At 40.0% G+C, this 13,943-nt stretch overlaps 1 protein-coding gene across 11 annotated transcripts in view; it reads right to left on the bottom strand.

Annotated features, from left to right (window-relative positions):
* arhgap33 (Rho GTPase activating protein 33) overlaps positions 1-13,943 on the bottom strand; it is a 121,303-nt gene that overhangs the window by 59,712 nt on the left and 47,648 nt on the right. For 8 of the 11 annotated variants that reach the window (XM_060900209.1, XM_060900211.1, XM_060900208.1 and 5 more), the window contains exons 3-4: positions 12,545-12,582; positions 8,444-8,535 (exon numbers count right to left, since the gene is read on the bottom strand). In XM_060900209.1, coding sequence (XP_060756192.1) covers positions 8,444-8,535; positions 12,545-12,582 — 130 coding nt within the window. The remainder of the gene's footprint in view (positions 1-8,443; positions 8,536-12,544; positions 12,583-13,943) is intronic. The other 3 variants (XM_060900217.1, XM_060900210.1, XM_060900216.1) reach the window with 1 other exon arrangement.

Raw genomic sequence — 13,943 nt, 5'->3', positions numbered from 1 at the left:
GCAGTCCGGATCTTTCACCCATAGAAAACATTTGGCGCATCATAAAACGGAAGATATGACAAAAAAGACCTAAGACAGTTGAGCAACTAGAATCCTACATTAGACAAGAATGTGTTAACATTCCTATCCCTAAACTTGAGCAACTTGTCTCCTCAGTCCCCAGACGTTTACAGACTGTTGTAAAGAGAAAAGGGGATGTCTCACAGTGGCAAACATGGCCTTGTCCCAACTTTGAGATGTGTTGTTGTCATGAAATTTAAAATCACCTAATTTTTCTCTTTAAATGATACATTTTCCCAGTTTAAACATTTGATATGTCATCTATGTTCTATTCTGAATAAAATATGGAATTTTGAAACTTCCACATCATTGCATTCCGTTTTTATTTACAATTTGGACTTTGTCCCAACTTTTTTTGGAATCGGGGTTGTAGTAACAACTCCAGTAATCCATATGTCAAGAACCGCTGAACTAAGTAAAGAGAAACGACATCCATCATTACTTTAAGACATGAAGTGACTGTGAATAAAAATGAAGAAAAAAAAAACATTGAATTAGAAGGCGTGTCCAAACGTTTGACTGATCCCTTGAATAAATATACAACATACAGTTGAACAAGTGATAAGAGGAACCTGTTTCACAACTGGTTAACTGCGGTGGTTTAAAAAATAAAATAAAACACAATAAAAGCACTGAGGGATTAGTGGTTATATAAATCATGTCAACATCAACTTCAGCGCTGCACTCCTTCATTGATTATTTTCCTACAATGTCATGTTTTATTCCTTCCACATAACTGGTCAGTCTAAAAAAAAGCCCCAACGTACATGATAAAGTTCATAAGAACTCATCTCCAAAGAAGCCTTTCAGTATCGATATGCATACTCTACTGGAACAGTGTCATGATGCTGTGAGAGATATTTGCATATCCCTATCAGTTTTGTAAAAGGAAGTGAAACAATAGCACTTCCTGTTTTAGAATTCAGAGCAGGTCATTGGGGAGGAGATCGTTTTGGATTCGGTATGCATGGAACTAACCTTGGACAGACAGACAATGTCACTCGGTACATGGAGTTTGTTAGGTTTTATTAGAGCTTAAACACTTTTGGATCCAGAACAGCAATGAAATAAAGAAACCTGAATGGTGCTGATCTCCTGGGAATATATAGTTGCTCTCAGGTCCTAAGAAGTGGAAAGTCTGAACTTGGAATTGCAGAAATTCCAAGCTACAAAAATCCATGCACGCCTCTATTGTTCGCAGTAAGCGAGCCAGCTATCGTTAGTGATCGTGAGTTTATGATGTATTTACTTTCTCAAAAACAGCTAAATATCAGCGTCGGTGACTGATCGAAAGTAAACGCCACTAAAAATACATTTAAATCAGTGCTGTGATATTTTATTTACTGCTAACAGTTTGAACAGCCATGCTGGGCAGCACGGTGGCGTAGTAGTTAGCACTGTCGCCTCACAGCAAGAAGGTTTTGGGTTCGAGCCCAGTGGCCAACAGGGGCCTTTCTGTTTGGAGTTTGCATGTTCTCTCCATATCTGCATGGGTTTCCCACACAGTCCAAAGACATGCAGGTTAGGTTAACTGGCTACTCTAAACTATCCAGAAGTGTGAATGGTTTTCCCCCCCCAAGCCTGGAAATGGGAGGGTTGAGGCAAGAAGGGCATCTGGCAGAAAACTATGCTCTAATTAATGAGACATGTGGATCAATAGGGTCCACATGGCAGCGACCCCACACACATAAGTGGGACAAGCTGGAAGGAGTGAGTGAGCGAGCGTGTGAGTAGCCATGTTGGCATGATGTCATAAGCTGATCTTGGGGTTGAGAAGAAGATTTTCCCAACTTCCTAGGTAGGAATTCAGAGCCCCCCCCAAATCAAAGGTCTGAAATTGAGAGTTACGAGCTATAGTTGAACGCAGCATTAGTCTTAAGGTTGCGATAAAAACAAGAAGCGCATGTGAGCTCCAAATCAGCTTTGTAAACCATGCTATTGATGGGTTTTTTTAAATGGTTTTTAAAATGACCGTCATGCAAGAGTAATTAATGAATGAACAGGTAGAAAGACAAAAAAAAAAAAGGAGCTTGTGAAGTAAATCTGCTTCACAGATGTACAGGAGCAGTAAAGTTGCTCAGCATTTCATATTTGCCCGACATTCAGGAATAAAGATGGTCTGCTTGTTGGGGGGTGGGGTGGGGGGGTAGAGAATATATATAAATAACTGCACATATTGACTAACTGTAGGTAAACAGATAAATAGGTTCAAGGAGAACCGAAGTCATTTTTAAACTTGCTTTATTTCTTAATTAACGTGTTACTCAATTACGTTTTATTACTTATATCGTGACCCATATTGGCAACTAATTGCAATTAAATATTATACTTATCGGCCTATTCGGTTTTTAGCCGTGTTGAATTTAGTTCGTTTGGTCCACGGCAGGCGTTGCTTATCCGCGCGACCTTCACGAGACTTGTGCGAGACTTCGAAACGTCAAATGTCAGCCAGGTGTCAGTGCCGTTATTTTGAAAACTGTTTTCCAAACAAAATATTGCACAAAAACGAGTTTAAATGACGATTACTGCCTACTTTTTTCAAACTTTCCTGATCGCTGTCAAAACAAACAAAACTTCCGGCTTGATTACGTCAGCATTCGAAAGAGGGCGCGCGCGTCTTTTGACAACGTTGGCAGATGTCGGTCACTTTGATTTCCGCTGTACGTTTTACTTCTGTCCTACGATGTCTCGCACAGGTCTCAACGAATCTCGTCAACGGCCGTCGCTTTGACATATGGACTGATATATTACAGAGCATATCTCAAACACTCATAACTTGCTCTAGCAGTGACAAAATAGTCATCAAAAATGCGTTCCTATATTTAATAAAATGAGATAAATCAAATTTTGATAAGAAAAAAAATTTGCCTTCAGTTCTCCTTGACTGCCTTTACTCATCTTCTAACGTAACCAGGTTTAAAGGCCATTTTGGGAATAACACAAGAAATAAAGATTCAAATTTCCTTAGATTTCCTTCGAAGTTTTGGAAGATTTCAACCAGATGTCTGGCGAATATTTAACGGTTATTCCACAAAATTGAGTCGTACAAGAGCCGATAGCTGATAAGCCATGTACGACGAGATTGAGTGGAATACCTGTTTTATTAGATCCACATTCACTGGATTTTGAGAAACAGAGCATTTTTTGTTTGTTTTTGCAAATTTGATAAATAAAAACTTGATACAAAACAGCCAACAAAATCATTTCCGCTGAGAATGTAAACAAATCTGCAAAAATGACAGAAGCAATTTGTGAAAAATACAATAATAATAATAATAATTATTATTATTATTATTATTATTGAAAAATAAAAGATGCGTTCTTACCATCAAATACTTTTATGAAGCATTTTGTTGCTTTTTCTTCTATATTTTTGGGGTTTTGTTTTCAGGTCGAGTTTCTATTTCGTCCTCGGTTGGTTCAGCAACACGCTCCGCCATTTTGCTTTTCTCTACTCACGGTATATGAGCTGATATCCTAGTAGTAGAGTAGCCAATCAGAGCTCGTGATTGCTCATATCCGATGAATGCGGATAGAATAATAAATGCTAACTTTGAGTCATGTCAGTTCCTGTCCATCATCTCTCGCAGACCATTAGTTGAAAGCCTTTTGCTCCATTCGCAATTATTTTAAATAAATTAAAATCTCTAACACTAACTGTTTTCTTACAGGGTGATTTGACTGCACGTAGTGTGCGTCGTGACTCGAGTGCACAGACGCACGGTGTGGATTCTGGCAGCGCAAATAATTAAAGCTTTACAAGGCAATTATTCTTCTATTTAACTAAGTATTAAAATGATTACCTCCTCATTTAATCAGACAGAAATTTCATTCAGCCTCAACTGGTTTACTCTATTGCAAATGAAGCTATTAGTCAAATTGCGAACAAATTTTTATTCTACGGTACCCGTCAAAAGTCTGTACACCCCTAGTCATTTTGCATTTCCTCCACTGTAGAACAATACTGAAGACAACAAAAATACAATATAATATCTGGAACATGTATGGAATTATGCAATAAAAACGTTTCATATTTTAGATTCTTCAAAGTAGCCACCGTTTACCTTGACGCTTTGCGCACTATAGGAGCAACGGTAACTCCGCCACCATGACAGGAGGCACGCTAAAACCAAATGGCCACAAGACAGACCGAACGTGTGCTTTCTCTCCTGAAATATCATATCATGATTCCTTAGGCCCTGTATAGTGAAAAAAAATACGAAAAAGAAAACTGGAATGCATCAGTAATATCGATCCCAACAATGTCACAAATCATTTTTGTCAGAATCGATGGAAATGTGGAATTCCCTGACATAGTGACCTACTTGCTGCCAGTCTTTACAGGAAAGATCAAATCGGGACCTACAAAAGCCTAGAAGCTTCCCAGTTTTTTGTGGCTGGCTGGATAAGACGCATCTTCGTAGGTAAAGCAACAGAAAACGTGAAGACTCCAAATCAGAAAGGTTGGTATTTCTGAGGGATTACTTTGTTTATTTGAACTGGCAATCGGCAACAAGTCACTCACCTTAAGCTTATGTTATTATTTCTACCAAGGTTACCCACTCGCAGCGACTAAATGAAACGCCTTTGAAACCTTGGATAGCTGTTAAAAACGATGCAAGTGTATTCAAGTGCATATCATGGGTAAATTCAGGAGCAAGATCAATGTAATTCTCCGATTTTATATTAAACTTCGGTCAAATATCTGTCACATTTTGCGCAATTTTTTTTACCTTGCGCAATACCAGAAAAATTCAGTTGAAATCAAGCCATTTGAGGTGAATTGGTCCGCCTCTGAAAAAACTCGGCATTTGGATTTCCCGGGAAACACTGATTTTCGGGGCAGCACGGTGGTGTAGTGGTTAGCGCTGTCGCCTCACAGCAAGAAGGTCCGGGTTTGAGCCCCGTGGCCGGCGAGGGCCTTTCTGTGTGGAGTTTGCATGTTCTCCCCGTGTCCGCGTGGGTTTCCTCCGGGTGCTCCGGTTTCCCCCACAGTCCAAAGACATGCAGGTTAGGTTAACTGGTGACTCTAAATTGAGCGTAGGTGTGAATGTGAGTGTGAATGGTTGTCTGTGTCTATGTGTCGGCCCTGTGATGACCTGGCGACTTGTCCAGGGTGTACCCCGCCTTTCGCCCGTAGTCAGCTGGGATAGGCTCCAGCTTGCCTGCGACCCTGTAGAACAGGATAAAGCTGCTAGAGATAATATGATGAGACATTGATTTTCGTGACGTCGCGTGCGGGACGCCTCCTTCTGCATCCTACGTCAGCGCTGGTTTGTTTATGAGAAACGACCTGGTGGTTTTCTGCAAATTTCTTCAACGTTATCACGTAATTATTAAAAAATGGTTAACAGATGTATCGTCGGAGGGTGTAGCAACACCAATCTTGATGGGATTAGTACTCATCGTTTCCCCACATTGTGCTCAGGTGACAATTCCATATTTTAATGCAAAATCGCTCGCTGCTAAACTTGGTATACACAGGCTGTGCACTGAAACCGTGCAAGCTCTCGCAGCCTGCTGGTGCTTCCGCAGGTGACGTCACGAATCTGGCTCCAGACTCCCTCGGGATTTTTCCAGACGCGTTTTGTTATTTTATTTTTTTCTGCTGTAGACAGATGGCCTTGTGCAAAATTACCCTTCTGGATGAGTGTGTAAAGGGACATACTTTCATATATATATATATATATATATATATATATATATATATATATATATATATATATAAAAAACGAATTTGGTCCAGGATATGCACTTTAACAGCCCACTGCAGCTGTATGGCTGGCCGGGGTCAAGTCTGCTCGCTTGCAGGATTGTTACTGTTTGCAGCTGAAGCAAGAATTCGAATAATGAAAGCGAAAACATGCACGTCTGTTCCTTATGCCGAACGCTGTAGCAAAAATACCATACCAAGAATTACGAGACACTGATTTTTCATCTTCGAAGGCCAAAATAAAACAAGAGTGCTCTGACAGCACAATATCCCCCACTGGCCACTAGGCCATAACTTGGGTAAAATGCGACTGAATTGAATGCAATTGGAATATGCGTATTACTGACATATACCAAAGAATCCTGCCAAGTTACGTGAAAGTCCTCCAAAAATTGTGAGAGGAGTTGATTTCAGAAGCTTCCCAGGACAGACATCGCCACGACATAATCCCCCTTCAGGCCTTTTGGCCAGTGGGGGATTTTAAAAAAAACAAAAACAAAAACAAAAAAACCCTTGACAGAAATAACAGGACTTACTCTTAGGGATCGATATTAGTAATGCATTCCAGATTTTATTTTTTTTAAATACATTTTTCGCCCTTCAGGGCATAAAGAATCGCAATATTTTTGGGAGAGAAGGCTGTCTCTCTCTTGTGGCCATTTGGTTTTCGCGTGCCTCCCGTCATGGCAGCGGAGTTACTGTTGCTATGAGGGTCACGTGACTGTGCAAAGCCCCTATTGGTATTATATTAACCATCTTCATGACGTAGTCACCTGGAATGCTTTTCAATTAACAGCTGTGCCTCGTCAAAAGTTAATTAGTGGACGAGTTTCTTGCCTTCTTAATGCGTTTGAGATCAAACCGTAAATAATAATAATACAGGCCGTTTCAAAAAATTTGATATAATTTCACAATCTAATAACGTTGCCAAATTCTCGTTCAATTGACCTCAAATTTTAACACCATGTGTGGAAACAGGCCAAAATCTTATGTTTAATGTTTTTTATTTCATCTTTTTAGGTACAGAAATGCCATTTACTGGAAAAGAAAAGGCGTTTTGTGTGTTAGAGGACGCTTGAACACAGTCCAACAAGCCTGTACAGTGTGCATTTATGAGAGAATTCTCTAAAAATGCACCAACTGCAATGCAGATTTGGACACGGCACAAAAAGTTCAAAGAGGAAGGCTGTGTGTGCAGGGCGAAAGGATCTGGACGACCACCAGCATCGGAAGAGACGGCCGAGCGAGCGGGTTCACGAATATTGAAAATTTGTGAAATCGTTCATGGACTCTGTATACCTTTGAATTTCTCATTCAAATTGTGAGGAATAAATCTTATATTGCTCAACATTCAGGCTGTTCAGGTTCATTTGCCTGGACTATGTAGTTTCTGGGATATTTACATCTCAAATAATATCAAAATTTTTGAAAAAACACCCTGTATTATAAATATCCCCATTTACTATATACCAGCAACTGTAGTAATCCATATTATGTCAAGAACTGCTCATCTAAGTAAAGAGAAACGACATCCGTCATCACTTTAAGACATGAAGTGACTTTTAATGAATAAAAATAAAGACTATTGAATTCGAAGCAGTGTCCAAACTTTTGACTGGTACTGTAAATATAAACGGAATTATGGAGTGCTTTATTAAAGGAGAACTGAAGTCATTTTTAAACTTGCTTTATTTCTTAATTAACGTGTTATTCAATTACGTTTTCGGTTTTAGTAACCTTACACTGTGACTTGTATTGGCAACTAATCGCAATTAAATATTATACTTATCGGCCTATTCGGTTTTTAGCCGTGTTGAATTTAGTTCGTTTGGTCCACGGCAGGCGTCGCTTATCCACGCGATCTTGACGAGACTTGTGCGAGACTTCGAAACGCGAAGCACCAGCCAGGTGTCAGTGCCGCCATTTTGAAAACTGTTTTCCAAATAAATATTGCACAAAAACGAGTTTAAATGACGATTACTGCCTACTTTTTTCAAACTTTCCTGATTGCTATCAAAACAAACAAAACTTCCGGCTTGATTACATCAGCATTCGAAAGAGGGCGCGCGCGTCTTTTGACAACGTCGGCAGATGTCGGTCACTTTGATTTCCGCTGTACGTTTTACTTCCGTCCTACGATGTCTCGCACAGGTCTCAACGAATCTCGTTTACGGCCGTTGATTCAACATATGGACTGATATTACAGAGCATATTTCAAACACTCATAACTTGCTAAAGCAGCGACAAAATGGCGATTAAAAATGCATTCCTATATTTAATAAAATGAGAAATAGAATTTTGATAAGAAAAATTTGCCTTCAGTTCTCCTTTAAAGATACATTTGGAGGGTAAAGGTGTTCAGACACTGGATTTGAAAAACTCAGGGGGGAAAAAAAAAAGTCACTAAATATCCTGTAATAAATATTTTTTTAATTTACTTAAATACCTATTCCTTGGTTTGATTTTAAAAAGTTTGAGAATTTAAAATGATGTTATTTGAACAAAAGAGGAAAAAATTTTATATACAAGCCTGGCAGTGTACCTTATTTCAACAGAGAAATGTGTGCGAGAACTTAGCTTTTGATTCAGTTGATGGGTTAAATGCGTCTGGTAACCATTTACAATTCGAAATTGTACCTGGAGCCGACAACAAATGTCACGGTTTCTCACCTTTTGCTCATCTTCCCCTTCAAGCTGGCAGTGGTGCCAACGGAGCGGGTGGTGGGCTCCCCAGAACTGTCCAGATTATCTGTGCTCCGAGCCTGGAGAGAGAAAAGAGGACGCAGGGATGCATCAAAACAGGTCAGACAGAAGAGTTTACCTTCATGCTGCATGCTGGTGTACGGAACCAATTCTCCACGATCTCTCACACACACACACACACACACACACACACGTGCGCACTTCCCCTTGAACATTACCTGCTGAGGAAATTCAGTTTGTTCAGCCATTGTCAGAGTCATTAACTTCTAAACTTTTTTTTTTTTTGAGAGAAACTACAATTCCTATATTGTGAGCAGCACTCGAACTGGATTTGCTCTCCTGGGAAGTGTGGGCTATATTACTTCCTCTATTTCAAGTCAGACACAGTAGCACAGATTTAGCCGTTGTCTATTGGATCACAGTGCGAAAGATCCTGGCACAGCTTTTGGGACATTTGATCGAGCAAGAAAGATAGAAATTAGCTGGGGCTTAAGCTGTAGAAAAGGCACCAAAAACTGACAGTGAGAAAATCTGAGCAGAGAGAGAAGTATACACACACACACGCGTTACTGCAAAATACTATACTGATACATGAGAAAGCTAAGTTTTCCCCCACGTGTGAACCAACCAGGTGGAATTCACAATTTAAAAAGGAAAAAAAAAAAAGGGGGGGGGGGGGATGGAAACGTGAATTCAGAAAAAAAAACTCAAACATACATCGCAAAAAGTATATACGCCCACAAGAGGTGGTTTTTCAGCCAATTCGACAAAGCAATATTTTGCAGTTGAAATAGAATTTTTTTTTTTGCATTTAAGTCGCTGCGATTACAGTGGATGTAAACAAAATCACAGTGCCAACACTGATCAAGTCTTGGAGAGCCATCGCCATATTTAATTGGAACGACCCTTTTGTTGACTTTTTTGGGGGGGGGGGGGGGGAGCGAGACATACGTCCCATGTGATGAGCGCTACTTAATAATTTTGACTTGCACGTATGTATGTGAGATATTTTATCCACACAGTCCTGTGCAAAAGTCTTCGGCACATGTACAGAAATGCTGTCGACCAAAAATGGCCTAAAGAATAAATGAAATGAAATGTTTCAACATTTATACTGTATATTTAAAAAACACTATAGACAGCAGTAAGCCATAATAAATCAATATAACAGTCAGTATTTGGTGTGAGACGACCCTTTGCTTTAAAAAAAATAGTTTCAGGTCCAGTGAGTGCAGTTTGATGCGGAAATGAGCTGTAGGTTTTACTGAGCATCTTACAGAACCAGCCCCAGTTCTTCTGGACTCTTTGACTGTCACACTCGCTTCTTCATTTTGCACCAAAACCCAGCAGCCTTCATTATGTTTTCTTTTTTAATCTGAAAAAAAGTGCTCTCTTACGTAATCTGCTGCCCAGATGCAAACATCTTTTCCTCTCATATTTAATTTTGTGCTGGAAAACGAACATTTGGACTCTCAAATGTTTTTGCACCGACTCAATGTCGAAATCATAAAAGAGAAATCTACAACAAAGTTTATATGGAAAAAAATTAAAAATAGCGTGCCTAAGACTTTTGCACAGTACTCTGTGTGTGTGTGTGTGTGTGTGTGTGTGTGTGTGTGTGTGTGTGTACACTTTTTTTTTTGCTGACAAATAAGGAAGTCGGTTGGTATCTACTGGTTCATGAGTTGGACACTTGTGAATTGTTCACCTTGATTTAAAAAAAAAAAAAAAAAACAGCATGAAATGAATGTAACCGCTACCAGAAACAAATTACACCTCGGGTCCTTTCCTCTTCAAATCAAGCGCGAAAAGACAATTCATTGACGCTGCTTTAACTGAAAAAGCAGTGACCGGTCTCGCCTCGCTTTATATGATCTGTGTGTGTAAGAATTAGTCGTCATCCCAAGCACTACAGCTTTGTCCTTTGTCTCAGTTTGCACTTTGCGACTCCTTTTAATAGCTCGCATCTCCAAAAAAAATAAATAAATAAAATAAATGTTGCCTGCGGCCCAAAATACAGGACACGCTTTGCCAGTTGTTTCAGTTCACACCCGAGTGCAATTACTATGTGCATTTACCTGTCAAAACAAACTTCATGGAAAAGGAAACACGCCAGGATTTGATTCAGAAGGACTAAAGACTGCATGCGTGAAAAGCACGTTTAAGGGAATAATGCAGAATTAGAATGCAGCCATGTATAAAACAAAGAAAAGACAGTGTCAATCAGGTCCACTGACAACATTTCAAGGTCTCCATGATGCACAGATCTTGAGGGCTGTAGTACATCATGAAAACCCATTACACACACACACACACACACACACACACACACACACACACACACATATATGATGTCCCACAGATCAATATCAAGCAGATTTTAAGCAGCTGATTTGAGCATTGCTGACTTTGAGCTCAGCACAGGATGTGTGCTTTTGGCTGGGGGGACAGGATTAGAACGTGGCTTGCTGGGCTTTCATACAAATGAACTTTACGTAACTCTTGAAAAAGGAAACGCGTCACTAGTGTTGTGTTATGACTTAAAGCACCATCATGCCATTTCTGAGAACAGTGGTTAAAAGTGTACGTAATGCCTTATTGTAATGCTTTAAAACTAATATACTGTATAAATCATTAGTAACGACCAAAATGAATTAATAAAGCAGGGGGGAAAAGAATATTATTTGTTATTTTATCACCAAGCACAAAACTAAATCGATAAATCGCGGTGTCCTGATCCCGGAAAAAGGCAGCCTTGCCCCAGGGCTAATCTCGCATGACGTCACACGCGGAACCCCGGTTATCTGGGTCATTTCGGTTCATCTGACTCCGAGCTTGTTTACTCGCTGAAATTGAATATTGTTGGAATCTTACAAAAAGAAACAAATGTGAAAATCGCCGAGTTGTGTTCGGATGTTCAAATCCATATACAACAGGACGTTCATTCCACGAATTTCCAAGAAATGACACTAATCTAAAGCGACAGTGGGTGTGGTTTGTGCAAACGAAGTGGGCAGACCAATAATAAATCTGATTCGCCAAGTGTTCATCACCACCAGAACGACTACATGGAGCAAAAAGAAACCCAGTTATTTAATAAAATGACATCTGATCTGACATTTGGACAGTTCATCGATTCCCCCCTTATCGCCCACTTCATATTTTCTTTCAATAATTACACAGAATCAGTGGACATTTTAAAGATATTTCTGCATTTATTGAGGTACGTGTAAATATTTTCCCTGTATTTTGCAGCAGCCAGCTTAGAATAAAAATCCACAAACCAATCCATGTTTCCAATTCTCTCTGGCTGGTGGTGCGCTATCGGCGGGGAGTGGGACTGTCATGAACTGGCATCTGTTTCTCATCTTGGGGGCTTGAAAAGAGAATCATCTGCTCCTTCTGCTGATGTATAAGAATCAGAATCATGATCAGAACTCTCTCCAAAACGTGATTCCATATCGAGACTGGTCTAACCACTGCTGCGCATGGGAACGTAATGGATACGTTCTGGATTGTTACACGTGTGACGTCACGTGCACCTTCGGGATCTTCCGGTTCGGTCTCGGGAGACTCCGTGAAAATCGGGTGATTTAATTGATTTTTCATTCATTTATGGCCTTCTGGATCAGCTCTGGTTCGAAAACACATGGTCAATCAACATAATGATTATTGCTTTGTACAAGGGGGAAGTGTGGTTTAGGGACATTACGTTCACTTTTAAGTAAACCGTGTTGTCGTGGCTAGTCTGGCGTTGTGAAGAAGTTTCGCCCACATGCCACCGTTTGGAAAAAAAAACACTTTGACATGTTTATGGACGTATTGTGCAAACTAGGCAATTTCCCCTCAGGGTATCAGCAGCTCTATGCAAGCTCATGTCATTTCCCTACAACTCCGTCCAGTCACTGGAGCTTTCCGACAGAAGTTGTTTGTTCAGCCTTAAGCAGCATTAATCAAATTGTTAGTAAAAGACAGATCATATAAAGCTAGTCATATCTGCGAGCTGATTGATTGGCACAAAAAATAACAGACATGACAGAATATGGAAGAAATACCTGTCTCACTTACCGGCAAAGCCAACTGCATCACATTGGGCAAGGAGAAACCTTTAGAGATGGTCAGTATAAAGGTTTAGGTCTTTCATTAAAAGGAATTCAAGTGACATTTAGCTACATTGCGATTAAGCAGCGAAAAGTCAGACAGCTGCCACTCCTTCAGTTCTGTACAGTTAAGTCATAAAATTGTACATTAACCATTTCCGCCATATTCCAGTTCTAGTCAATCCAGTTTATACTTTAAGGAAAACCACAAAATGTCTTAACACATTCAAAGGGAAAGCGATGACAGCTGTTGATGCATGTAATACAACAAAACCGGCTTACCGGCTTTTCAGAAAGAGCCGAAACCTTCAATTGTGCCATTCAGACAGACACAGTTTAACTGGCTTGGACCTGAATTTGCATTACGGAGTATTCTTTTCACTCGTACACAAGCAGAGCAGGTTGTAGCCATGGTTGAAGCATCTATCCACACACACATGGTCTATATTTCAGTTCTTCACTTCCAGCTCTTCAGTCCCCAATGCAATATTCCTGACCAGACTGAACCCTGAAATAGCTGAAAACTTGTGAATAAAAGGAGCATGGCGACACGGTTCTTTCCAAAAAAGGCAATTATCGTCTCAAATATAAATGCAAAGATAATCACATTTATTCCCGTTTCAGTGTGGCTCTAGCAACAGCTGAGGCAAGAGTACTTGAGAGAGGAGAGAAAAAAAAAAAAAAATCAATTCCAACATGGCAGCATGCCAGAATCTATAAAATGATCCACAAAAATTAGTTACATGTGTCTTTGTGAATTTATGGCTCATAAAAATGGAAATCAAGTCACGATTTGGGAGTCCATACGCAATTATGCCAGACGTACACACTGGAGCATGGGCGGACAATGAACAAATTAAAAAAAAAACATTATGTCTTGCACAAACGAGAAAGTATGAAACGTCAAGCCTCACGGGAATCTTTTTGCCAAATGGTGTCCATGATTGTGCTTGGAATATCCCACATCTGTGCACTGGAACGAGAGACATTTTTACTAACATTTTTCTCAGCCTTCATTGCCCAACCGGACCAGGAATAGAGGGTAGAATAAAATCCAGCTGGCACCCGCAACTCTTCCCAAAAAACATGGTACGGGGGCAGAGTGGTCTCCAAACACGTACAGCTAGCAGATAACGGTTCAGCAAGTTGACAGCAAACAAACAATCTGCCATGCTCCAATAAGTTTAGCACCTGGGTACTGATGGGGAGAACACAGCAGCTGGGTTGAGTCGTACCATGCCAGTACTCTCAAGATCAAACTTGAAACGTATCCACACATAGAGACAAGTTTGAACAGTGTGTATCATTTATCAACACAATAAGACAAAAATATAACTACTGGGCAAACATCACAAAGTTAACACGGG

The sequence above is a fragment of the Neoarius graeffei genome, chromosome 19 (assembly GCF_027579695.1).
Source record: "Neoarius graeffei isolate fNeoGra1 chromosome 19, fNeoGra1.pri, whole genome shotgun sequence".
Taxonomy (NCBI): domain Eukaryota; kingdom Metazoa; phylum Chordata; class Actinopteri; order Siluriformes; family Ariidae; genus Neoarius; species Neoarius graeffei.
The sequence above is the reverse complement of the archived record's forward strand: the minus strand, read 5'-3'. Positions and strand labels throughout refer to the sequence as shown.